General features: G+C 57.5%; 1 protein-coding gene across 7 annotated transcripts; it reads right to left on the reverse strand.

Annotated features, from left to right (window-relative positions):
• Positions 1–932: 932 nt before the first annotated feature.
• Positions 933–24,202, reverse strand: CHD5 (chromodomain helicase DNA binding protein 5). 7 transcript variants are annotated; one of them, XM_057418384.1, is made up of 42 exons: positions 24,094–24,202; positions 23,251–23,375; positions 20,191–20,367; positions 19,762–19,880; positions 19,016–19,251; positions 18,807–18,931; positions 17,047–17,170; positions 15,209–15,375; positions 14,911–15,129; positions 14,581–14,790; positions 14,290–14,501; positions 12,751–12,882; positions 12,201–12,309; positions 11,728–11,919; positions 11,439–11,639; positions 10,946–11,083; positions 10,411–10,532; positions 9,709–9,882; positions 9,218–9,359; positions 8,911–9,042; positions 8,419–8,536; positions 8,105–8,229; positions 7,452–7,683; positions 7,257–7,382; positions 6,989–7,161; positions 6,202–6,376; positions 5,976–6,068; positions 5,527–5,615; positions 5,224–5,357; positions 4,961–5,105; positions 4,462–4,615; positions 4,261–4,340; positions 4,022–4,151; positions 3,749–3,838; positions 3,468–3,605; positions 3,199–3,307; positions 2,908–3,040; positions 2,265–2,460; positions 1,964–2,127; positions 1,762–1,876; positions 1,595–1,644; positions 933–1,143 (listed from the first exon to the last, which is right to left on the reverse strand). In XM_057418384.1, exons 1-41 carry the CDS (start codon positions 24,155–24,157, stop codon positions 1,637–1,639), a joined length of 5,847 nt encoding a protein of 1,948 aa, XP_057274367.1. In that variant the 5' UTR covers positions 24,158–24,202; the 3' UTR covers positions 933–1,143; positions 1,595–1,636. The 7 variants fall into 7 exon arrangements, 6 of the variants coding, with proteins under 6 accessions (XP_057274367.1, XP_057274375.1, XP_057274386.1 ...); XM_057418392.1 differs by having other exon boundaries at positions 10,946–11,080; positions 23,251–23,378; XM_057418403.1 differs by having other exon boundaries at positions 5,982–6,068; positions 23,251–23,378.
• Positions 24,203–24,306: the final 104 nt, after the last annotated feature.

Consider the following 24,306-nt stretch of genomic DNA (forward strand, 5'->3'; position numbering starts at 1 on the left):
GTATATATGCCTTTCTACCCATACCTATATACACACCTCATACATTGACTTACCCATATACATAAGCATATACAGACACCTGAACACACAGGTACTAAAATCACATTATATACACACATGTATAAAAATACACAATGTGTGCATACATACACCTCTACCTATAGCTGTACCTGCATATCTACACCTTTAGCTATACCTACACATCGATACCTGTTCATATCTAAACCGTGCTATCAATGTAGATCGACACATACACACACACACACATTTATGTTGTCCATATGTGTCCATGCAGAAAACACACGTGGAAGAGCCAGAGCTGGGAGAGGACAGCTCCATTGGCTGCCCATGGACCCTGCACACGTACATGTGTGCACACACGTGTGTGCAGGATGATGCAGGGGCTGGGATCGCATCTGGACCCCCCTCACCCCCACGGCGGGATCCCCGTTATCCCCCCCCCAACCGCTCGCCCCCATGAGGCTCCCGCTTCGTCCTTCCCAAGGGATTTATTAAAACACAGAGAACAGAAACCAGGACACACGGAGCACGAAGGGAACGCGGGGGCATCGCTCACAGCTGCCGCCAGCCTCGGGCACCGGTGTCACCCCACTCAGGGCTGGCTCCATCCCAATGCCAGCCACCTCCTCCCTTCCACCCGTGGCACCTCCATCCACACGCCCCAAACTTGGCACACGTGGACCCTGGTGCTGGGCCTCCCCACGGACGCACCAACGCTCTCACCGGGCTGGTTGGGCTCCAGCCACGGGGCTGGCAGCAGGCATGCACTTGCTCAAACACACGAGGACGTAGAAATGGACCTGATGGGGAATCCTGGGAGCCGGAGCCAGCTCGGATGGGTGCCTCAGCCTGTGGCCTGTCCCACGGGCTATCCAGCCTCCCCTCTCACATACACGCGCCACCAAACCCGGTGGCACCGGCTCCCCTGGCTCAGCCCGCCCTGCCCAGACAAACTCTTCAAGTCTTCCATAAGAAAGTGCAAAAGAATGTACACGAAATGAAGCCCGGTCCCGGCCGCACGGGGGGGCACAGCGCTTGAAGCACACTTGAAGCGGGAGCACCCGGCAGCAGCTCATCCTCACGCAGCCAACGCCGCCTTCCCCTGCCCTTCCTCCGGGGCTGCTGCAAGGAGAGGGGAGGGAGAGGTGCCCATCAGGTGGGTCCGGATCCCCCCCTCCCCGGTGCTGAACAAGGGGCAGGGGGAGTGTGGGACCCCCCTTGGGCAGCAGCAGCCGGCCCAAGGGCTTCCAAGAGGATCCTGATCCTGCCTCCAGTGCTGGTACCCACTTGAGGCTGCACTCAGACACCAGCATGAGGGGGCACCAGTACAGCCCCTACCCCATCATGTGTCTGCACATGTCATAGGATCATAGAATGATTTGGGTTGCAAGGGACCTTAAAACCATCCAGTCCCAACCCCTGCCACGGGCACAGACCCCTTCCACTAGAGCAGCTCGCTCCAAGCCCCTGTGTCCAACCTGGCCTTGAACACTGCCAGGGATGGGGCAGCCACAGCTTCTCCTGCATCCCACAGACCCTGGTGAATGGAACACGGAGCAGGAGCACATCTTACCTCAGCTGGAAACGGGAGCTGGGGGCAAAATCGTGGGAACACCTAAATATCTGCGGAGAGAAGGGGAACCAGCCTGCTCACCCAGCAGCCTTCAGCGATGCTCCTGGTCCTCAAATCCCCCCCCGGATTCCTCTGCCAGGGAGCATCTGCTCAAACCCCCGACCTACCGGTCACATACGGCCCCAGAGGCATCTGGCTGTAGTTGACAATCCCGCCCGGCCCGGGACCTCGGAAATTCGGCCCAAAGCTGCTGTTGTAGATCTGGGATGAGCCGAAGGAGCCCTGTGGAGGCAAAGAGGGAGGAGGGACGCTGACCTGCGGGCCTGGCCCCAAAGCGAGGGGCTCCAGCCCGTGCCCATCCCCACAGACCTGCTGCACGGGGGGCTCCCCGCCGCGCGTGGCCAGGCGGCTCAGGATGCTCCGCTCCGACATCTGCAGGCGGGCGGCCACGGGCGGGATGCGGGACAGCATGGAGGGCAGGCGCGTGACGTCGGCCTTCATGTCGCTCAGCAGCTCCTCGAGCTGGTTCAGCACTGCGAGCACAGCGAGCCAGGATCAGGCCACGGGGGCACCCCCCAGACACAGACACCCCGCGTCCCAGCGAGCTCCAGCAGATGGGGACAACCTCCCGCCTGGATTTCCCTTCCCACCCTGCTCTGCCCGCACCCACCCTTGTGCAGGACGGCGTTGGCGGGCTTGTTCCCAGCCAGGGACTCTTTAGAGAGGTGCTGGTGGCTCTCGGCAAGGCACTCCACTTCAGCCAGACGGGCGTTCAGGGCCATGGCCGGGTGACTGGGGTCTTGGGTCATGTTGAGGTACGCTGCCCTCCGCAGCTGCTCCTCGATCACCAGGGCCTGCTCCAGCAACTGGGAGGCACAGGAGGGGAAGATTCAGGCTCAGACCCCGCTCCGACGTAAATCAGTGCTGCCCCACGGGCTCTAGGCTGCCTCTGCCCTTATGTGCTCCAACTGGCCTTGCTCCCAAGAACTGCTGGGGGAACAGGCTTAGCCCTTATGTTTGCTCATCCCGTTCAGACACTGAGCATCCCCGACAGGGATGTGGGCAGCATTCCACAGCATCACTGGGGCACAGCACTGGCCCATTCACAGAGAGGAGCCCATGGCAGCCATCCCCAGCCCATGCACCCCGGTGCCCATGAGCTCCCCAGGACCAAACTCAGCTCTGCTTTGGCAACCACGAGCCCCTGGCAAAGCCTGGTCCCAGCCGGCACCGATGGGCTCCCCATGGCTCTGCGGCACCGCTCTGGTCCCCCCCATTGGTAAGGACTCACCAGCCCTGGACCTGCAACTCGCCTTGAACCGCCGGGCAAGGAACTTGTTCTTCATCTCCAGGTAGTTCCCCTTGTGTATCTCTGACTTGAAGGGCTCATTCAGGATCACGTAGCGCGGGTCGTTCTGGATGTCCTGCCAGCGGGCATAGCCGTGACTGGTGCCGAGGGAGCGTCAAGGGGAGAACTGGCCAGCGAACAGCATGCCCACCTCAGCACCAAACACCTCCCTGCTCCTCCCTGAACCCCGTGGAGACCCCCTGCCCTCACTGCCACCCGTCAGCAGGAGGCACGGCCCCACCACGTCAAAGGGTACGTGACGATTCCTGCCAAGAGCCAGTAGTCGTGCCGGCGGTGCCAGATGTCGTAGATCTTGCCGGAGGAGATGGCAGCTCTCTCCTCGTTCTGCCACAGCGTGTGCAGCTCTGCGGAAGCAGGACAGCAGGGTCAGGCAGTGGGGCTGCACCGTGCTGCAGGCAGGGAGAGCAATGGCATTGCCCGGGGGGACATCGAGCTGCGGAGCCAGCATCGTCCCACTGCAGCCCCTTCACATCTCTTTGGCCTTCCTGACCCCCCTGCTCCCACCTGTAAAGCCACCGTCAGCGATGTTGAACATGAATCGGAAGTTCACGTTTCTGTCATCCTTCTTCCTGTCCTCCTCTTCCTCTTTGTCACCGTTCTGCTGAGCCTCACCTTGCTCCTTCTCCTCCGCCTTGGGGTCCTCTGCTGGGCAAACACAAGAAGTGGTGCTGTCTGATCGTACCCCACTGAAAAACCAGCTAGGGTCCTCCCTTCCCCCAGGAGCTCCTCGCTAACATCACTGTTAGAAAAGCCACTTCTTGCCCCAAAGCCTCCTCGCACCTCACCTGCTTTGACTTCTTTGTCCTCCCCTTTCCCTGGGCTGTTGTTTAACTCCAGCTTCTCCAAAGGCTTCTCCTTCTCTTGAATCCCCTCATCTGCAGAAGGGAACAGGACTATGAGGAAAGCTCAATGTGGAAAACACGTTTCTGGGAACTCACCCTTTAGGGCAGGGTGATTTTATTGTCTGTGTGTTCAGAAACTGCTCCAGCACAGATCAGTACTAGAAGCCCAGGCTATGGCTAAGAGGAGATTCCTCCATCCTAGCCCTAGACACTCACCTTTCACCAGGAGCTCAGGAGAAGGCGCAGCCCTTTCACTCTCCTCTTGCTTTTCATCCCTTGGTTTCTCATTGCTGTCGCAGCTTTCTGGGTGCTCTTCACCTTCCACCTTCTCAGCACTCACAGGCACCTTAACATCAAGCACCCACCCAGGTCAGCCCAGCCTTGCCCCCTCCCTGGGGAGCTCTGACCTTCCCCATAGACCACGACAGGGTAAATGCTGAAGGAAGCCACCCCACCTGGCTCTCAGACACCTTCCTGCTCTTCTGCTCCACTTGCTCCCTTTCCTCCTGGAACCCGAGCTGTGTTTCTATTTTGTCTGCAGCAACAGCAAAGTGAGGATGATCCTGAACAGGCCGCAGAGGGCTCTGCCTCATCCACCCCCCTTCCCAAGCCAACCCGAAGCCACAACCCCCCAGAAGCCCCACAGACACATCTACCAGTGAGGGAGATGGGTCCCGTGTGCGCTGGGCTGGCCGGGATGGGGGTGTTGGGATCTGAAGACACAATCTCACTGGACTTCTTGCTGTCCGGGCCATCGAGAATCAGATCTGGCGTGCTGTATTTGCCATTGACGTGCTCGAACTCCTGGACCTGGGGCAGACACACACCATCGAGTCAAACCCAGCAGGGACATCGCAACCGATGGAGCAGCAGCATCGCTGCCACCAGGGACACTTCACACCCCAGCAGGTCCCCAGCGTGATTCCTGTTTTGCCAGCCAGACCATTAAACACCCGCTGATGCTGCAGCCTCGCAGGGGGGGAGCAGCAGGTTTGAAATGCAGTTTGCATCACCCCTGCACACTGACCAAACCGGATGTGCTCCAAGCCTGGACACTCAGTATGGGATCCCTGGGGAGCGGCTTTCAGCAGCCCATGAACCCCGCAGGTCTCCAGTAGTACCTGAACCAGCACACTTCAAACCCTCCTCACCCACCTTCTTCCTTACTAGTGACATGACCCCGATCCGAGTGAGCACGTGCTGGCGGGACAGCCCTTCCCTGGGAACGCCATCCGCAAAGGTTTCGGCACCGTCCGCCCCGGGCTCACACAGATGCCGCATGAAGAGGGAGACGTACGCCCTGCGGAAGGGAAGGGAACCTGAGCCCAGGCTGGGGCTCGCGGCAGAGCCGGCGACACGGCAGGACAAGAGCCAGAGGCAGGACACAGCTCCCTCCGCCCGCCCGGGCTCTCCGGTACCTGAACTCCTTCTCGCTCTTCCCCCGCAGGTCCCGCACCAGCCAGTGGGAGTTGAAGGCGTCCTGGGGCGGCATCCCCCAGCGCATGATGGCGTTCAGGAAAGCCTTGCGCTGGCGGGCGTTGAAGCCAAGAACCTGCAGGGGCAGAGGCATCACCGGGATCACAGTGTGGCCTCGGCGGCACGCGGCACCTCAGAGCCTCATGGCTGCTACAGAAAGGCTGGACCGGGACTAATGTGCCAGAGGCACTCCAGGGCAGCCCCATGACTGTGCTGGTCATGCTCTGGTTGAGGCCAACACTCACCTCGATGTTGCCCCCAACTCTTGCCAGCAAAGGAGGGAGAGGCTTGTCCCGGTCACTCTTCAGCTGTCTCCGGGATTGTCTCCTGCCACCTACAGCCAAGCAGCCCCAGTGACGGACAAGCCCAGGCAGCAAGGAAGCACGGCCAAACTTCCTGCATCCACTCCAATCCCAAAGCTTCCAGTCCCGTCCACCCACCCCACGGGCCTCCAGTGCTCCTCATCGTTCCACATAAGGACCAGCCCATGGTCCTGCAGCAGCCAGCAAAGGAAACAGCCCATCGCCTTCCCTGCCATGGGAATGTCCTCACCTGGCAGCACATGGGGACACCTCCCCCTCTATGGAGGCCCAGAAGCACAGCATCCCCTCCAACCCGGAGTTTCTGCTGCACCCAGGTGCCAGTGGCTTCCCGCAGGGCAAAACCCCATGGACTACCAAATGCATTAACTCACTCTGACCTTCTGGCCTGTCTTCGAAGTCTTCATCCTCATCCTCGGAGCCGATGGAATACTCTGACTGGTTGTCAGAGAGCTCGTCCTGCCACTCTGCGGATGCCAAGGGAAGACAGGGTAGGAGGTGGCCCCAGGCAGCAGGCCCCTGCCTGGGAGGGACACCCCGAGGCAACATCAACTCAGCCAATAAGTCCCTTGGGCACCCGGAGCAGAGCAGTGGCCGTACCTTGGTCCTCCTGCGAGGTGTCGTTGTAGTTGACCTGCTTGCGGATTCTCTTCCCTTTCCCCAGGTTCCTGGCCAGATCCTCCTGCTGCTGCTCATAGTGGTGCCGCAGCAGTTTCTCCCAGTAGTCAGGGTCCACGTTCTCCTCTTGCTTGATGATCTCACGTTCCACCTCCTCCTGCAAAGCAAGAGCCAAGAGGCTTGAGATGGGGCAGCCACAGACCTGCAGCATCACCCCGCTGCCCCATCCTCTAAGAGCACTCCAGGGAAAGAAGGGGAAAGGCTCCAAGCCCCTGCCTGGAATTTGGCTTTGCCCAAAGGGACTGACCTCAGTGCCAGGCTCTCGAAGGGCTGGGAGAAGCTCCCAGCCAGAAAGAGTTCCTCCAAACTGCCACCCATCCCACCCTGCAGTGTTCACACTCCAAGGGAGAAACCATGCATCTGCAGAGACCTCCCCAAGCATCAGCCTGCCACCAGCTCCCACAGCAGATGAAGGAAACAAGGCAGGAAAACAACCGACAGCAGCACAGTACATAAGCAGCCCCATGTGCCAACAGGGACAGAGCCTGGCTTGCACCATGGGTGCCACAGGACCAAGACAACTGTGCTTCCTCACTGCGGTGGCCCCATCAGCCCCAGGACCCCGGGTCTGGAACAATCAACAGCAGTCACAGGCAGAGCAGGAGGAGCCCTGCCCCACGCCGGAACGCTCACAGGGAGGGAAAGGGAACGGAACACAGAGGGATGTACAAAGAGGTGCGATTGTAAGACATGATACTAGTCACATTACCACACCGTCCTCTTCTCTCACAACATACTGGGCCACTTTAAAGGAGCTGAGATACTCGTTCATGTTCTGCAGCTCTGTGTCATCAGTTGCATCCTGATTTCGGTCCAGCAGCTTCGAGATGGCAGCATCGTCGTAGTGGATCACGCTGCTGTCATCCACATCCTTATTGTCACCTGGAGAGCAAAGCAATGCTCGGATCACTGGGTGGAGACAGCTCAGGTACGGGCCAAGGAGGGGATGGGTCACCCAAACACGGGGGGCTACAGACCTGGTGGGGTGCCACCGTGCTTCTTCTTCATGCCAGGAGTCACTGCACCCCCTTTGGCTGACAGCGTGTCGGAGAAAGGGGGGACAGCATCCGGCATGGCGATGCGCTGTCCCTGCGACACCATGCCTGCGGGGTCAGAGAGTGAGCCCCAGGCCCTGCCCCGTGCACAGTGTCCCCACTCCTTCCCGACCTCACCTTCCACGTCATCCTTGAAGAGCTCTTCTGTCCCAAACTTGAGGATGTCGTCCAGCTCCTGCTTGGTCATGGAGCCCGACTTGGAGCCAAGCCCCGGGCGGACAACCAGGTGGGTGAGCATCATCTTCCTCTTGGCCACCTGCGTGATGCGCTCCTCAACGGAGGCTCTGGTCACGAAGCGGTAGATCATCACCTTCTTGTTCTGCCCGATGCGGTGAGCGCGGCTGAACGCCTGCGGGTAGAGCATGGAGCTGCTGAGGGGCCGCAGGTCCCACCCCGCCGGGCTGCATGTGAGGGCAAAGCAGGGATACACACTGCTCTTTGCTTTCCCATGACTTGTGGACATTCCCATGACTCCTGCTGACATGTAGTCCTTAGCCAGGGTCTGCCCCAGGCTTTGGGAAACACAAGTGGAAGCTCCCCAAACAAAGAGGGGGCACCTGGTTGGGAATAACCAGCAGGAGAAAGCAAGAAGCCCTTGGAAGAGAGCCGGCTTTAGTGCCAGCCCACGACATGGGTGCAAGACTGGGGCTGCTGAGCAGAAACATGCCCCCCCAAAGAGAGCTCTCAAGGGAAGAGACCGCCTGCCCTGCGAACAGAGCAGAGCCCCAGAGGTACTCACTGTATGGGAAGGAAAAGGAAAAGTCAGAAACCTGGATGTCATTGTGGGGATTCCAGTCAGAATCATAAATAATGACTGTGTCGGCCGTAGCAAGGTTTATGCCCAGACCACCGGCGCGGGTAGAGAGGAGAAAGCAGAACTGCTGAGCACCAGGAGCTGAGAAAGACAAACCCACAGGGGGCAACGGGTGAGACAGGAAGGAGCGCGGCGTGCGTGGCAAGGTGCAGAACTGTGCTTTGGGGATGGAACCATTGGTGAGGCAAGGCAAGGAGTGACCCCACGGCTTCCCCACAGGCTGTGAACGCACCCCACGTCCTCCCCTCAGACAGGCAGAAGCACAAGTACCATTAAACCTGTCTATGGCCTCCTGACGCAGGCCGCCGGTGATGCCCCCGTCGATCCGCTCGTACTTGTAGCCTTCGTACTCCAGGAAATCCTCCAGCAGGTCCAGCATCTTCGTCATCTGCAGGGCAAGGAGACCCTGGCATGAGCGGCTCCACGTGGCCTGGCTCCCTGCCACCCCCAGCAGCCCAGAGGCCAAGGTGACGGCGGCACCACCACCACCAGAGTACGGCCAACAGGAAGCTGCCCACAGAGCACACTCGTGTCTCATCCTTTACAAGCAGCTTTGCCAGCAGGAGGGAATTAGGTCTGAACTGCCCTCCCCCAAAGGCAGCGCTGTTACTGTTATCTCCTCTTGATCCATAGGTGACAGGGGTTTGAAACATCACTGTTGCCACCAGCTCTTCCCACTACCTCCATCCACTCCAAATCCTCATACAGAACAAGAAAAACCCTTTAAAAATATATTTATGGTTACTCTTTCCCTACGCTCACCTGGGAGAAGATCAGGACTCTGTGACCCCCATCCCGTAACTTCTTCAGCATCTTCTGGAGCAGCATCAGTTTGCCAGAAGATTTGACCAAAGAATTCCCGTCGTAGGATCCATTGGGCAGAACCGGGGCTTCCTAAAAGGCATCCTGGTCAGCCTCTCCAAGGACAACCCGCAGAGAAATTCATGTGCATTCCAAAGGCAAAATCCTGGGCTCGCAGACCCACACCATTAACCAAAGCAAGATGATGGACACAGCCCCCAACACAATGCTCAGAACCACATCCACGGTGCGCGCAGAGCTGACGTACCACCGCCGCCACAGGGAAGAGGTAGGGGTGATTACAGCACTTCTTCAGGTCCATCATGATGTTGAGCAGTGAGACCTGGTTCCCACCGCCCTTAGAATTCAGGGCTTCAAAATTCCTCGTCAGGATGAATTTGTAGTACTTCCTGCAGGAACAGGGAGGGGAGGGACATCCCTGTAACCCAGCCAGGCCTGGGACTGCCATAAACAGGGCAGCTCCAAGCTAAAACCTACTGGAGCAGCTTGCTCCAAGCCCCTGTGTCCAACCTGGCCTTGAGCACTGCCAGGGATGGGGCAGCCACAGCTTCTCAGGGATTCCCTGCAGCCCCTTCAGGCACTGGAGCTGCTCTCAGGTCTCCCCTTCAGGAGCCTTCTCTTCTCCAGGCTGCCCCAGCCCAGCTCTCTCAGCCTGGCTCCAGAGCAGAGCTGCTCCAGCCCTCGCAGCACCTTCATTCCATTCAGCAGCCCCCCAAGAGCTGCACTGGGGTTACTCACTTCTGCATCTGGCTCAGCTCCACTCTCACGATGAGCTCCGTCTTGGCCGGCATGTTCTTGAACACGTCTGCCTTGAGGCGCCGCAGCATGTGGGGACCCAGCAGGTCGTGGAGCTTTTTGATCTGGTCCTCCTTGGAGATGTCTGCAAACTCCTCCAGGAAGCCCTCCAGGTTACTGTGAAAGCAGCCAGAACCACAGTGCTGAGCGATAACGGGACACGGGAGAGCACAGACATCTCATTAGGACTTAGAAACAAGGGCAGAGCTCTCATGGCAAAGAACAACACTCCTGTGACTGTATCCAAGCAGGGCAAAAGCCAAACCAAGGAGCTGTGCTGCTGGCCGAGGGCGAAGTCACACTAAGTGCACTAACGTGAGGTCTGATAAGTTCCCCAAAGCACCTCTGCCTGCCCAGAAAGGGAAGAAAAGGCAGGGTTTAGCTCCTCACCCACAAAGCTCCTGACTGATGACAAGGCAATAGTCACCAATAGGACCCAAAAGCAGAAGTCCACAGGATTAACTTTGGGGTCACATTAAATGCGTGTGCAGCTTCAGTGCAGGTTGGGAGCACTGGCACATCAGGAATGGGATCCAGCTTCTCTTTCCCAAACAGGAGTCCTGGGAAACCTCTGCTGAGTAACCCCAACAGGAGATGGGGTCTCACCACCCACCCTCTTTGGAGCAGGGAACTAAAGCAACTCACTTAAACCTCTCGGGAGTCAGGAAATTAAGCAGATGGAACAGCTCTTCCAAGTTGTTCTGCAGCGGGGTCCCGGTGAGCAGCAGTTTGTAATCGATCTTGTAGCTGTTTAATACTCTGAAGAACTGGGAAAAGAAAGGAGGTGAAGGAGCTCTGAGGAGCTGGTTGCTCATGTGGGGACTCTGCAGACTGTGCACATGGAGACTCAGCAGTGCCCTCTGACACAGGGAGGCACACCACAGCTCCCATGTCCTCCTCCAGGCCATCCCCGGAGAGCACAGGCAGCAATCCTGAATGTCCCTGATCACCCCATCTGCCTCCTGCACTGGGGACTGTGTGATGGCCCCAGGGGCTGGAGGCTGCCTTAACCCCAGGGAAAGGAAGGAGAAGGGTCAATTCCCTTCCATGACAGCCCATCAAAGCCCCGTCAGACAGACACCCAGGCTGCTGTCCCTTCTCAGCTAAAGGATATTTAATGCCAGGGGATGTTAAAGGGAGCAAATCCATCAAAAGGCAGCTCCAAATGCCCGTTACCTACTTTGGACTGGTTGTTCTTCAGCCTGTGTGCTTCATCCACCACCAGGCAGGCCCACTCTATAGAGCCCAGCACCGCCTGGTCAATAGTGATCAGCTCATAGGAGGTGAGCAGGACATGGAACTTGATCTGTGCTTCCTTCTGGAGGAGCAGAGGGAGAGAAAAGCCAGGATAAGGGAGGAGGGAATGGGACAGCCTCCACCTTCACTGCATGGGATCCAAGGAGAAACAGGTCAAGGCACGAGCTGTGCCAGCAGAAAATCAACACCCATCTGAATATTAGAACCGAGCAGGGCACTACAGGCACAAATAAGGGTCTGGCAGAATCTTTACAGCTCATCACAAATCTCCTGCATGTGTAAAGAGCACCAGCTTCCCTCTTTGGGAAAGGGCTGGGTCAGGACCTAACCAGCCTCCCTCTCTGGGTCTAATTCCACTCCGTCCCCTTCTTACTGCTGGCCAAAGCTGCTGGGTAGGGCACAGACTTGGCTCCCACCTTCATTCTGAAGACCTTCTTCCCACTGCGGATGGCATTGTCTTCGAAGGAAAACTCATTCTCCCGGATGACCGACCGGCTTTCCTTGTCCCCCGTGTAAGTCACAACATAGAAGTCGGGTGCCCACATCTCAAACTCACGCTCCCAGTTGATGATGGTGGAGAGAGGGGCACTGACCAGATATGGCCCTTTCGAGTGGCCCTGCTCGGGAACACAAAGTCCAAGCTGTTCTCTCCCCATACAAAGCAGCTCTCGGCCTCCTTGGGGACCCATTTGATGCTCCACTCACCTCCTTATACAGGGAGTACAAGAACACAATAGTCTGCACGGTCTTCCCCAGCCCCATCTCATCAGCCAGGATTGTATCTGTCCCTTGGGCCCAAGAAAACCTCAGCCAGTTCAGCCCTTCCAGCTGGTAAGGATGGAGCGTGCCGCCCGTGCTGTCGATGTACCACGGCTGCTTGTCGAACTTCATCGTAGGCTGGAAAGGACAAGACACACCACAGAGCAGTGAGAACCAGCTCCCATTCCTTTCTCAGTGGCCAGGCACATCCCTCTTCAGCCTTGTGTCACCCACCAGCCCCAGAAGAGACACAGATATGGTCCCAGCACAGCACAGCCCTCGGGCTCCTCATAGCAAAGCTACCCCAGAGCTTTGGATGAAAGAAACCAGGAACTAGAGGAGACCAACATAACAGGACAGGGCCCAGGCTGACCTCCCTCTCCCATGCCATTGTGTTGCCCCTTGCCATTCTCACTCACATCCACGAGAGGTGTTTCTGGAGGCTTTTCCAGCTTCTCCTCTTTCAGCTTTTTCCCTTTCTTGTTCAGCTTCTTCAGAGGGCGCGTGTCCTCCCCCAGCATCAGCTCCCTGCAACGGGAAGAGGCAGGCAGGTTTCCTCTCCCAGCTCCCAAACACAGGGATAGAAATGCCTCAAACTCCACTGCCCCTCTCCCCACAGGAGCTGTCCTGGCCCAGCTAGCACAGGCACACATGGCATCTAGTTCTTCCCCTCGCAACATCATCCAAAATGAAGAACAGCAATTGCATCAGATTACTGTGGCTTCCCCCCAAAACAGAGAGGCAGCAGCACCTTGGAGCTGCTCTCAAGTGCAGAGAGACCATGGGGAGCACAGGCTGGAGAAGAGCAGCCCTGGAAATGCCTTCCAGGAGGACTGGCTTCCCAAAAGCACTCGGCCCCTGCAGAGGGGGCCCTGTGAGCGATGCCAGCACGTCCCAAACCATCCCTCACCCCTCACAGGCTGTCCTGGCTCTGCCCAGCTCACCCGGGCTGTGGATCCACCCCGGTACCTGTGGTTCCAGTAGAGGTGTTTGAGGTTCTCATAGTAGGGGATGTCGATCTCGTCGATCTCCCACGTGCACTGGTCGTAGGGCAGGTCCTTCCACTTGATCAGGTAATGGACATCTCCCTTTTTATCGAAGCTGTAACACAGGGCACGGGAAGTTCATCAGTGAACTGAGAGCCCCGGGAAGCAGCTATCCGCAGCCTGCTGCCACAGAACTCCTCTGCCTCCACCTGCAGACCTTGGCATCCAAGCACAGGCAGGAAAACATGAAGCAAGTATCCACCTTTCCATCAGACACGCCTGTTAATCTGCTGCAGGTGTTAACTGCTGAGCTTTAAAGGCTGCTCATCCCTTCCGCTGACCAACCCCATGTTCCGGCTTTACCAGGACTGGATGGATGCCAGCGCTCACCCTCTTCCTCCTGCAGCATTCACTGCTATGTGAAGTTTTGCTTCGTGAATAAACACACCGCCGAGCCTGACTATATGCCCACAGGGAAAAAAGCCTTTGAGTGCTGAGCAGACAATGCAAAGCTCACATGAACATTACCCAGCAGCTTTATTTATTCTCTGCCAAGCTGCCTTGGAGCCACTTGAAATTTCAAGTTGCCACTTGAAATGGAGAACTCCAACAAAAAAAAGGAGTCTCTAGCTGCTCCGTGGAAAACCAAACCATCTGCACGGCACATTTCACATGCAGGAAATTCCTTCCACAGAAAAGAAATGCAAATGTCAAGGCTCCATAAGGGAGTCAGGCACCTGCTCAAGCTCCTTTATCCTGAGCACTACCGGGGGGAGAAGTGGGAATAATGCTCCTTTCTGGTAAGTGCTGTACCCAAATCCCTCATCCTTGATGGGAGTGCGGAGGAGCTGCGTGGTTCCTGAGAGGAACAAATCACCGACACGGAATCAGGCTGTGGTCCAAAGCAGTGTCAGGGAGCAGCAGCACCCACAGGGCACAACCGATGGAAGCCAAGCCCATCACTGGGCTGCAGCAGAAAGCTACGGAGTGATTGAGCTGTAACAGGGACTCAATGACCTGGCAAGAGTGGAACAACTCCGTGCGTCCCCCTTTGGGATAAGTCACTGTATTTTGTAACGTGCAACATAGCAGAAGTGAAAATAGGCAGGCACTCATCCACTTCTGGCCTTGGCTTTGCCTTGGGAACAAACCTCTGAGGCAACAGAGACCTCAAAACGCACCAGCAGCTGAAATTCCACCAGCCTGAGCTTTTGGCTTTGGCCAAGGACAATCTGAACCCCCCCAGGCCCACGGGAGAACAGAAACCCTGCAGGAGGCAGTCCCAAAGGCCCAGCGAACCATGCAAACCATCAGCGTGAGTGCTGAGAACGAAGAGACACCCGCAGAGAGGACAAACGCGCTGCTCCAAGCGTCATCTGCGCAACTGTAGGCACTCACCGTTGTGGTCCCCCTCCTGGCTTGCAACAGCACCACCGAGTGCCAGCACTATGAGGGGCTCTGGCACCCTAGCACACACCTCCCCATGGCCCATCCACATGTCCCCCCGCACACAGCCCCTCACCTGTGGTTCAGGATGCGGTGGATCATCATCCACTCGGGCTTGATGCCGTAGCGGTAGAACCGCTCCTCCATCTTGGCGTAATGGGGGTCCTTGTTCTTCCTCTTCTCCCTCTGGCTGTCCTCGTCCCCAGAGCCATAGTCGAAGGCCGGCGGCTCGTCCATGTCGTTCTTCCGTTGGTAGTTGCGGTACATCACGGTGTGGTACAGCTCCAGCTGCAGGAGGAGGGAGCCGCGCTCAGCCCCCAGGGCAGCGAGCAGGGCAGGGGCACCACGATGACACCAACGCTCTCACCTGCAGCTCCTTGACCCAGGAGCAGTGCCAATAGGAGAGTCCTGCCCACTTCACAAAGAACTCGCGCTCCGGGATCCCCCCCAGCACCTTCGGCACGGGCAGAGGCAGCTCCGTGCCCGGATTGGGCAGCACGGGCGGCAGCGGCACAGCCGGTGGCTCCTTCCAGGCCCAGTGCAGGATGCGTTGGACTTTGCCCTTCAAGGGAGGGCACTGGGGATAGAGAAAGCAAAGGGCCAAGAGCACAGTTTGAGGTGAGTCGCTGGTGCAAGGGGCAGTGGTGGCTGGGTGGGTGCGGGAGCAGGGATGGGGCAGGAACGCTGTGACACTCACTGTGCAGCGCGGGCAGAGCCATTCCCCGTTTGGTATCTCCGGCAGCGGCGGGTTCAGGCAGTGCAGGTGGTAGGAGGACGGGCAGGTATCGCAGCACAGCAGCTCCCCTCCATCCTTGCACACCCGGCAGAACTCCATGTGGTCATCCTCCTCCTCCTCACCGCCTTCCTCTTCCTCCTCCTCCTCCTCCTTTGGCTCCCACTGGATGCCCTCCTTCTCCTGGGGGGAGCACAACCAGTGTAACGCTGAGGGCTCCCACAACCTGCCCGCCCCCTCCCATGGGCCCGACCCCACTCACACAATGGGGGCAGCTCCACTTGCCCTCGGGGGCCTTCTCCAGCTCAGGATCCAGGCACACGAGGTGGTAGGCACGGGGACACGTGTCACACAGGATGATCTCCCCTCCCTGCTGGCACACCTCGCAGTAGTCCTGGTGGTCTGTCTCATAGCCGTCCCCTTCTTCCACTGCAAGCAAGGACAGGCACACGGTCAGAGGGATCGGGAGCTGCTTTTATCCCAGAGGGAATGGGACACTTGCTCCTCTACGATACAGGCAAGGAAATAAGGAAAGCGCTTCGCCTCGGACCCCTCCTGTTACATCCCCCTACCTCTCTGTCCCTCAGCACCACAGTTCATCTTTGCACACAGCATCATCTCACCTCTGTCTCTCTTTCTCTCTCCACACTGTATCATCCTTTGGTTCCTTCAGGCTCTCAATGGAGAATGCCAGAACCTGGAGAGGTTGCAAGGGAGGCCAGTCAGAGAAACCTCCCCAGGCACCAGCGCCACCAACTGCAAACGCACCATGCACGGGTGACACGGCCGAGGAGGACAACTCCTCTCCCGGGACTACTCTGCCCTTCCTTGGGGCTCACTGCCAGAGGCAGGAGCTCTCTCAACTCAGCACGGACGGCAAAAGGGGGGAACAAGGCCTTGCAGTGCCACCAAAGCTCATCTTAATGCCGGCTCTGCCACAAACTCCCAGCACTGACCTCCAACCTTCCACTCCAGCGACACGCAGCGGGAGCTGCCGGGCTCCGGCACAAGGGCAACGAGCCAGAAGGAGAAGCAGCAATGCTCTTCATATGAAACACAGAGCCAGCCCGGCCTCACCACCTGAGGGGGACCCTGGCCAGCATCACACGCTCACCGTCCACCAGCTCAGAAGCTGCCTTTCCACTTCTCAGAAAGAAAAACCCATCGGCAAAGCTAAGAGGCCCCAGGACGCGCCTGGATCCGAAGCATCTCATCCCGAACAAGGACGCAAGGCAGAAAGGCAGCACGTCCTCCGTGGGGAGCCAGGAAGAGCAGCACCGGGCCCGGCGGCACTTGGAGCAGGGCTCGGAGCAGCACAGCACAGGGGAGCTGCTCTCAACAGCAGCACAGGGATGGAGGTGCCAGGGCACAGAATGCACCCACAGCCTTCCCAAGGGAAGGGAGGAAGGAAGACGGACACAAACATGGCCACACAGCCACTGTGAGACCCTACAGATGCTTTCCACCACTGTTCACGTGCCTCCCTATTCCTACATCAACACCACAGATCCACCAAAGCCTCCTGCCCAGCTGCACATCTCACACAGACAAGAAGTCCCCTGACTGATTGTTTCTTCACCCACAGTCCATCCTGCTCCACCGGGAGCTTGCCACAGGCCATGTCCCTCCAGGGGCTGCTCCTCAGAAGATCACTTCCCTGGAAGCCCTATAAATCCCTGCTAGAGAACAAATCCTGGTGGGGTCACATGTGCAGGTAGGTACCCGCTGCCTGTGAGGCAGCCCTGGTGCCCAGAGCGCAGGCAGGGGGCTAAGCTGTGAGCAGGCAGCGAGACAGGACAGGGCAGCAGATCCTTTCCAGAGGGAAAGCCAACTGGATCAATGGAAAAGCCCTGCCACCAGGCAGCTCCGCCACCACCAGCACTGCAGGGAGGGCCAGCACCCCATGGCAGGATCCGCTCACTGCCTCCTGGCAGGCACAAGCCCACTGACACCAGGGAAGCGCCTCATACAAAGCACACAGAGACAAGCGCAAGCACACCGAGCCAGTGCCAGACGCAGCCCAGGGCTGCAGAGGCCAGGAAAGCACCAGCTGAAGAGGGAAGCCCAAACAGAAAGAACAGAGTACAAAGGATGGCCTACTCCTCTTTTTCTTTCTCCTCCTCTTCCCTTTCTTCCCCAGGCCCGCCGAGCACTCGGAGCGCACTGAGGAGCTGTTGATGCTGGCACTGTCGAAGTCGGATTCCTCCCGTTCCTCCTCTTCACTCTGTAGAGGGAGAAACCAAAGCACGGGCAGCCCAAGTGCATCCCAGGAACACCGCTCCACAGCCCAACAAACCCAGCACCCACATAAACCCCATGGGATCACTGAGCAGTGGCCCAGCTCCTTGGGGCACCCTCTCTTCCTCAGGAATAGACCTGCCAGAGCAGCAGGGTGGTGGCAGGGTGGGTGCCACCCCAACAGGCTGGGCTCATGGGAATGGTCCATGAGGCATTAAGAAGCAGGGAAAGCTCCTCTGTCAGATCCCAGGCAGGCAGTCAGTAAATGGAGGTCTGGACTATCTCTACAGCCCAAAGGCACAGCACAGGGACAGCTCATGCAGGTCACAGCATCAAGGTGCACTCACTCAGAGCACATTTAAAATACATAAATCAATGTGCCAAGTGCCTGCTCAGCCCCCCTGACAAGAGGTGGGCTCTGGGTTTCCTGCAGCCCACCATCCCCACTCACACGGCGCAGCCAGTCAGGCACGCTGGGTAAGGCTCAGCATCTCCCAGCACTGTTGTGCTGCAAGAGCTCTCTGCTGCAACCACATTGTGCTGGGTGCAGACACCCAAAACAGGCATGGGGGGGACAATCGCTACTCCCAGCCTTGCACAGTCGGGGTAGAACTTCTGTCCCTCTCCCAACACTCATTTCAGCTTGTGTCAGCCTGTTTGTGCATGTGCACAAGGGGATTCACGCTTGAACTTCCTTCTAGTGTGGGAGTTGTTAGGCAGGCCCAGCATCCAACAGCATCAGAACACAACAACACACCTGGGTTCTTATTCTGGAGACTTAGGCATGCAAATCCCTGATGTGCACACTGCTAATCGGGTACGTAGTGCTCCAGCTGCAGGAGCAAGCCCAGCTCTTTGTAGCTCTCAGAAAGGCAAATGCACTGATCAAGAGTGTACCCAGAGACAGGATGAACTTTCCATGCTGGGTGACTGAACACCTGCAGCAGCAAGTGGCTGCCTCTCATCGCTCCTCTCGCTTCAGCCTCTGACGCACAAAATGACTTACAGACAGATTGTGTTACATGAAATGCAGCTATAGAGCCAGTGATCTCCAATAACGATGAGCTAATGGGCTTTTGATCAATAGCATTATCAAGACCTACAAGAGTCCCACCCCTAGTCAATAATTATTTGTGAGATTTATTCCTTAAAAAGCTCTGCTATTTAAAACACACCCGGCAGTGGTGTGCTGACAGGAGCACAGCACCCAAACTGCAGCACCGGCTGCTGCTGTGCTCTCACTTGGAAGCTCTGGCAGCCCTGGGCTGTGCTGTGGGATGGCAATGCTGCCCAAGGGCAGCTTCACTCATGTAATTAAAGCATATGATAATTCCCTCTGACAGAGGGTTCAGCTGGAGTGCAAGCCCTGAAGAATCCTCTTGCAAACCAGGTCTGAAGTGGTGGCACCACCAACCTCACCACTGGAAGTAAATGTGGTGATTGGGTTTAGCAGAAATTGTGCCCAGACTCAGCATCTTTACAGACCTGAGCCTGGACACAGCTCCCTGCCAAAGGCTTGAACAAAGGTGCTGCGACACCCCTATGCAAGGGAAGCTTCTAGAGCAAGGCTTGTCCTGGCATTTCCCTGGCACATCCCCACCCCGGGGACCCCGCACACTTACAGAGGAGCCCTTTTTCCTTTTGCTGGGGAGTCCTCCAAACCGGAATTTCAAGCCTGCCATCTTTTTCCCCTTCCCCTTTTTCTTTCCATCTTTGGAGCCCTTGATTTTCTTCTTCACACCTGGACCTGGAGAAGCAGAAGACTCATTTGGTACCCTGCAAACCTCCACATCACCCCCACCCCAACCCGCCCTCCACGGCTGGCACCTACCCTTGCCCTCCTTGGTCTTTGCCTTCCTGATGACGGGGGGCAAGGCTGGTGGGGGGCTGGCAGGGAGCGGCGGGGCCACGGTGACGGTCTCCACAGCTGCAGCAATGGCCGCGGCCGCCGCGGCTGCTGAGCTGCCCTTGAACGGGTTGTTGGCGCTGAACTCTCGCCACTTGGCACCCAGCACCGTCATCATCTTGGACATGGGGATCTTGGGGTTCTTCTTGGCGATCAGAGGCCTGGAGGGCAGGGGGAGAACCATGCGGTAACAGAAATGCTCTGTGCGTGTCCGCTCCTGTTTGTTGTGTGCTGGTGCTGCAGCCCAAGAACCAGGCATGTCCATCGAGCATGTTGATGTGGCCCATCAGGAGCAGCGGAAATCACAGCACATACACAAAAGGAGGCACACCTCAGCTTCTTCAGAGACCCCAGAATACCTGTGGTGGTTTGAACAGCTCACTGTCCCCACACAAATCCATCACTGATGCTCAGGTTTAATGATGCTCATTAAACTTTTCAAACAGGCACACACAACAAAAGGGGTTTGGAGAGAGGGAGAGACAAATATTTCAGCTGTTTTCCAGTCAATCCTGCAACTAAAATGGGACCCTGAGGACCAAGTCAGATGGGGAGAAGCAACATGGAGCTTGTAGTGCAGAGCTGACCTCAGAACCTCACCCGCTTGGCTGAGCAACACCCAAGCCTCAGCTGGGACACATGAGGCCCCATCCAGACCTATGGTTCCCTACCTGAGGAACTGGCTGAAAGCCTTGTAGTTAGTCAGGGTATGGTAATCATCTTCTGAGAAGATGTAATCTACGTCGTCGAGGCCCCATTCTTCCATCAGCTGAGCTGAGCTCTTGGGCTCCTGCAGATTTAGAGAAGATCATTAACTAAACGCCCGCAGCTCTGCAGATGAGCGACACGAGGCCGGGTCTGTCACATGCTGTGACAAACGCTCTCCCCAGTCAGTCACACACAGGGATTTGTTTCTGGGATTTCACAACTTGCCAAACCCAGGGCAAACACACCAGGGCCATGCTTTATGCGAAGAGAACTTATCCACCAGCACAAGGAGACTGGACAGAAGACATGGCTGGGCTCTGAGCCAGGTAACCCACAGGGATCTGGCTGCACCCTGAGGTCTCACACTCAGTACCAGCCTGGGGGGAAGGTACCTTTAGACTTCCATCCTCATCATCTTCCTCTTCATCTTTCTTCTTCCGTTTTGGCTTTTTCTCCTTCTTGTCCTTCAGTTTTTTCTTCTTCTTTTTGTTGGGGGAATAATCACTCCCTTCACTCTCAGATTTCTCCTCAATCTCCTCTTCATTGTCTGACATTTCATCATTGCTCCCCTAAAAAGGAAAGTGACACTGGAGAAAGAGCAGGCCCTGTCCCCCCCTCCACTCTCTTCCAACACCCCCCCCCCCAACTAGCACAAAGCAAGTGCTGTCACCAGCCAAAGCCACTGCTCCCTCAAATAACCCCACCATTACACGGGGCAAACCAGCACAAAAATCAGATTCGGGAACAAGAAGAAGCACCTGCCCATGGGAGACACAGGCAGAAGGAAAACCTTAGATCATCTGGAACCATTTCTCCAGGGCAATTGTGTGAAGCCTCATCCTCTGCCCCAGGTCCCCACCTGCAAACAGAGCCACATTCCCACTCTCCATACTGGGAGCACTATAAACACATCTGCTCACACCAGGCAAGCCATGCCTTAAGGAAGCACCGGGAACAAGAAGAGACAGTCATGCCACACAGATAGAACTGTGTTGTGGAAAAGCTCATCTAAGCCAAGGTACATGGGAATGGAGCCTTTATGCTTTTGCCTCAAGACTTGTTCACTGAGGGGGACAAGAAAAGCAATGCTGAGTCACAGCCATGCCGCTGGATGCCAGCTCTGCCTCCACACTGTAACATGCTCCTCTGGAAGTGCCCAGTCACTGCAATATCACAGGGTCCCCGTACTGCTCTGTTCAGTAGCCGTATGAACAGAAAACCAGAGGAGAGCAGGCCAAGGAAGAGGATATGTGTGTTAAAAATAGCAATGTACTAAATCAAATCTGCTAAAAGATCCTAAATAGTCAGGTAGGCAACACTTTAGCAACACTTCTGATTGATATAGCACAGGTAACATATAATGTTCTGTCCTGTGTTTGCTTATAGTTTTATGTGAATAAGGTTGCAGACTTCAAGTGCAGTGTGAAAGGGTGAGAAACTGAAGGCCAGGAAGAGAAGGTCTCTTTGCTCACGTGTAATCTCTAAGCTCACAGACAGACGTGGTGCTCAGGTTTTGCTTTGTTGCTGTTTTGCTTTCCCTCGCAGCTGGACACTCCGTGCTGCAGCAGAGCTGTGTGACCACAGGAGGATTCCAGCTGCCACATGAGCCAAAGAGCTTTGGTGGATGCACGGAGAGGCTGGCAATGGGTGCTAAAGCAGAGCAAGTTGAAAGGAGGCCATGGGGCATCTCCCGTCTCCAGTGAGACTCGGCCACAGCAGCCCCAGCAGGAAGGTGAGAAGATGCTGGAAGCCTGGTGGGTGCTTCTGCTGCCCGCAGGCAGGAGGGACCGCGCTCAGACAGCGACAGAGCCGGGGCAGGACCATGGACAGCGCCCGCTCAGCACCGCGGACAGCCCCGGCCGCCCGCACCCCCGGGGTGGGCACAGCCCGAGCCCCGGGCTCGGCACGGTTGTAATTTGGCAGGGTAATTGGTTGCCATGGTAACTGCTGCAGTACGGGCTGAAATCCCCCCTTCCGCTCCCTCATCTCCCCACGCCGAGGTTCAAACCGCGGCTTCACACAGGATTCACTGGGGTTTCAGCACCGGTTCCCGCCAGCGTCACTGCAAACCCAGCGAGTCCCACTGCCGCCGGCGCAGAGGAATTCCCACTCCTGCCCCTCGCTCCAGTGGCCACGCCGCATGGGAACACAGGGACCAGCCCATCGTGGTGCAGGCACTGGCACCGCATCGCAGCTCGTACCTCACTCCCACCCTCCTCTAGCGCGGGGCAAGGCCACTGACCCCACAAACCTCCTGAGGAGTCGCTTAGGAAAAGGAAGCCTCACTCGAGGTCCCCCAACCTTTCATCTCCTTGTCCAAACAGCAGCCTGGGTGCCTCCTAACTGCTTCCCACTGGCTTTGCTGGACAAGGGCACAGTCTCCACAGTCAGTTAACGCTGCCCACAAAAGGCAATTAAAGCACACTCAATGTTCAGCCTGCTGGCTCCTCCCCACCCCAATAAGGCAGCAGTTAGACTGCATGAGCTGCACAGGCTGCAGGGCTCAGGAAGGCTGGCACTGCCAGAAAATGAACAGAGGGGAAATTACCGGGGGGGGGGGTATTTTATTCCCCCCCTTGCAGAAAAGCAGCATAGAAAAATGCATCCAACGATGGACGCAGCACAGGGAGGCAGAGGGCCTGAGCCAGCTTTGTGTGCTCTCTGCAGAAAGAGAACATCATCGCCCATCACCATGGCCACCAAGGGAAAAAAGCTTCCTCGGGGCCAGGAGTCCTGGAAGCGGTTGCAGGTAACGCCATGCAGGCAGAATGACAGTGGCAAAAGCACCTCAAGGCACTGCCTCATCCAATCAATGTTTCCACAGGTCCCTTGGGAAGTGGCTGGAGATCAGCATCGCTGAGCCCTGCTTTGGTAAGGGAAGGGTGGGGGCACCTCTTGTTGTGTGAGGAGGGACTTCTCCCCAAGCTCAGCATCACAAGGAAGGAAAAGGGCTGAGGGACCTCCCTCCCAACACTAACTCAGCAGAGCAGCAGCCAGCCCTGCTCTGGGACCACACTGATCCCAACCTTAGAACCAGAGGGCGAACCCTGCACAGCCTCAGGAAGGATCCTCCAGGACACACCACCTCAGCTTTGTTTTCCCATGGAAGACCCAACAACCATTCCACATCCAAGAAACCCCAACACCGCCTTCCTTGCAAAATGCCCTGGATGAGGATGGCCAACACCAGACTCTGCAGAAGCCTCCAGTCCCTGCCTCAGCTGCACCCTCAGTGATGTGGTTTGCATCCCACCTCCTCAAAACACCAGACCCAGGCACCGCATCAGCACAGGGTGTGCCAGAAGGATTGACTGCCCATCCCCAGAGGTGACAGCAAGGAGGTGCCATTGCAGTGTCTGCCCGAGGGCCTCAACACACAGGGATGGATGGTACCATCACTCATGGAGCAGCCTCCAGCCCACAGCCAGGGCATCTCCCCATTGCAGAGTTACCTCCTTCTTCCGCCGCTTGGTTTTGGCAGTTTTGCCATCCTTCAGTTTCTTGGGTTTCTTTTTCTTCTGCACGACTTGCTCTTCTGCAAAGAACTCCTCCAGTCCTTCCAGCACCCCATCATCTTCTTCTGGGGACAAAAGGGACAGCTCACGCGGCTGGACCGCATGGGGACACCATGTTCATCTTCCCACTGGGACAGCAGCTTGGGGCCATGACATGGAGCTCCACGGCCTCTCCTGGAGACCCTCACACCAGGAGCTGCCCCAGTGCTGGGCTTTTACCTTTCAGGTCTCCAAGCCCATTAAGGTGGATGCAACGGGAGGTGAATGGACCAGAGGAAGACCTCACGTGGGAGGTGTGGCCATGGTCACACACCGCTCTGCTGTGGCTCCAGGCTCAGGGAGCACCATGGGCACCTGGCCAGGGCAGAGGTGCCTATTCCAACGTGTGCTCCCACCTTCTCACCACCTCCAAACCCAGCCTGCCCATTCCCGGCCACCCATGGCTGCCTGCAGTGCCAACACCAATGCTTCTATTGAGTATTTCTACCCTTATACATGAGCAACACCCGCGGGCGCTCGCAGACGTCTCTGCTCCCTTTCTCAGCTCCAAACCATGCCCCCGGCGCTCCAGCAAGGAGCTCCGTGCCTCCAGAGAAGCGGCTTTGGACCGGACCCGGCGCCACGGAGCACCCGCATCACCGCGAGGGGAAGCCGCAGCGGCCGGAGCCGCCCTGGCAGCGGAACACGCCGCGACCACCGCCCGCTCGGGAGGCGCGGGGATGCCAGGGCTAAACCGGAGTGGGGAAGCGCAAGGACCGGACAAACCCCGCCGCCGCCTACCCGAGACATCGTCCTCGTTCTCCGCGTCCTCCGGCAGCTCCCGGCCGGGCGCCGGGCCCCGCATGGCGGGCGGCGGCACCGGCCCCGCGGCCCCTCCGCGCCAAGATGTCCCCGCGCCTCCATGGATGTGGCAAAAACCACATGTGCCAAGGCCAACCAAAGGAATGGCAGTTATGAGAAGCTGGTGGAGGGCAGGAGCCCAGCGAGGGCACT

This window comes from Pezoporus wallicus, unplaced genomic scaffold (genome assembly GCF_028554395.1).
Source record: "Pezoporus wallicus isolate ANWC-B61680 ecotype Strahan unplaced genomic scaffold, APGP_CSIRO_Pwel_v1 contig_13766, whole genome shotgun sequence".
NCBI classification, from domain to species: Eukaryota; Metazoa; Chordata; class Aves; order Psittaciformes; family Psittacidae; genus Pezoporus; species Pezoporus wallicus.

Bases quoted from the DNA above. Each gene is read 5' to 3' on its own strand.
- CHD5 (XM_057418377.1), bottom strand. From the start codon at position 24,157: ATGCGGGGCCCGGCGCCCGGCCGGGAGCTGCCGGAGGACGCGGAGAAC. The intron at 14,502-14,580 runs GTGAGAGCGTTG...CTCCTCCTGCAG, and splicing joins CCTGGGTCAAGGAGCTGCAG to CTGGAGCTGTACCACACCGT. The intron at 7,162-7,256 runs GTCTGTAGCCCC...TTTGCTCTCCAG, and splicing joins GCACGGTGGCACCCCACCAG to GTGACAATAAGGATGTGGAT.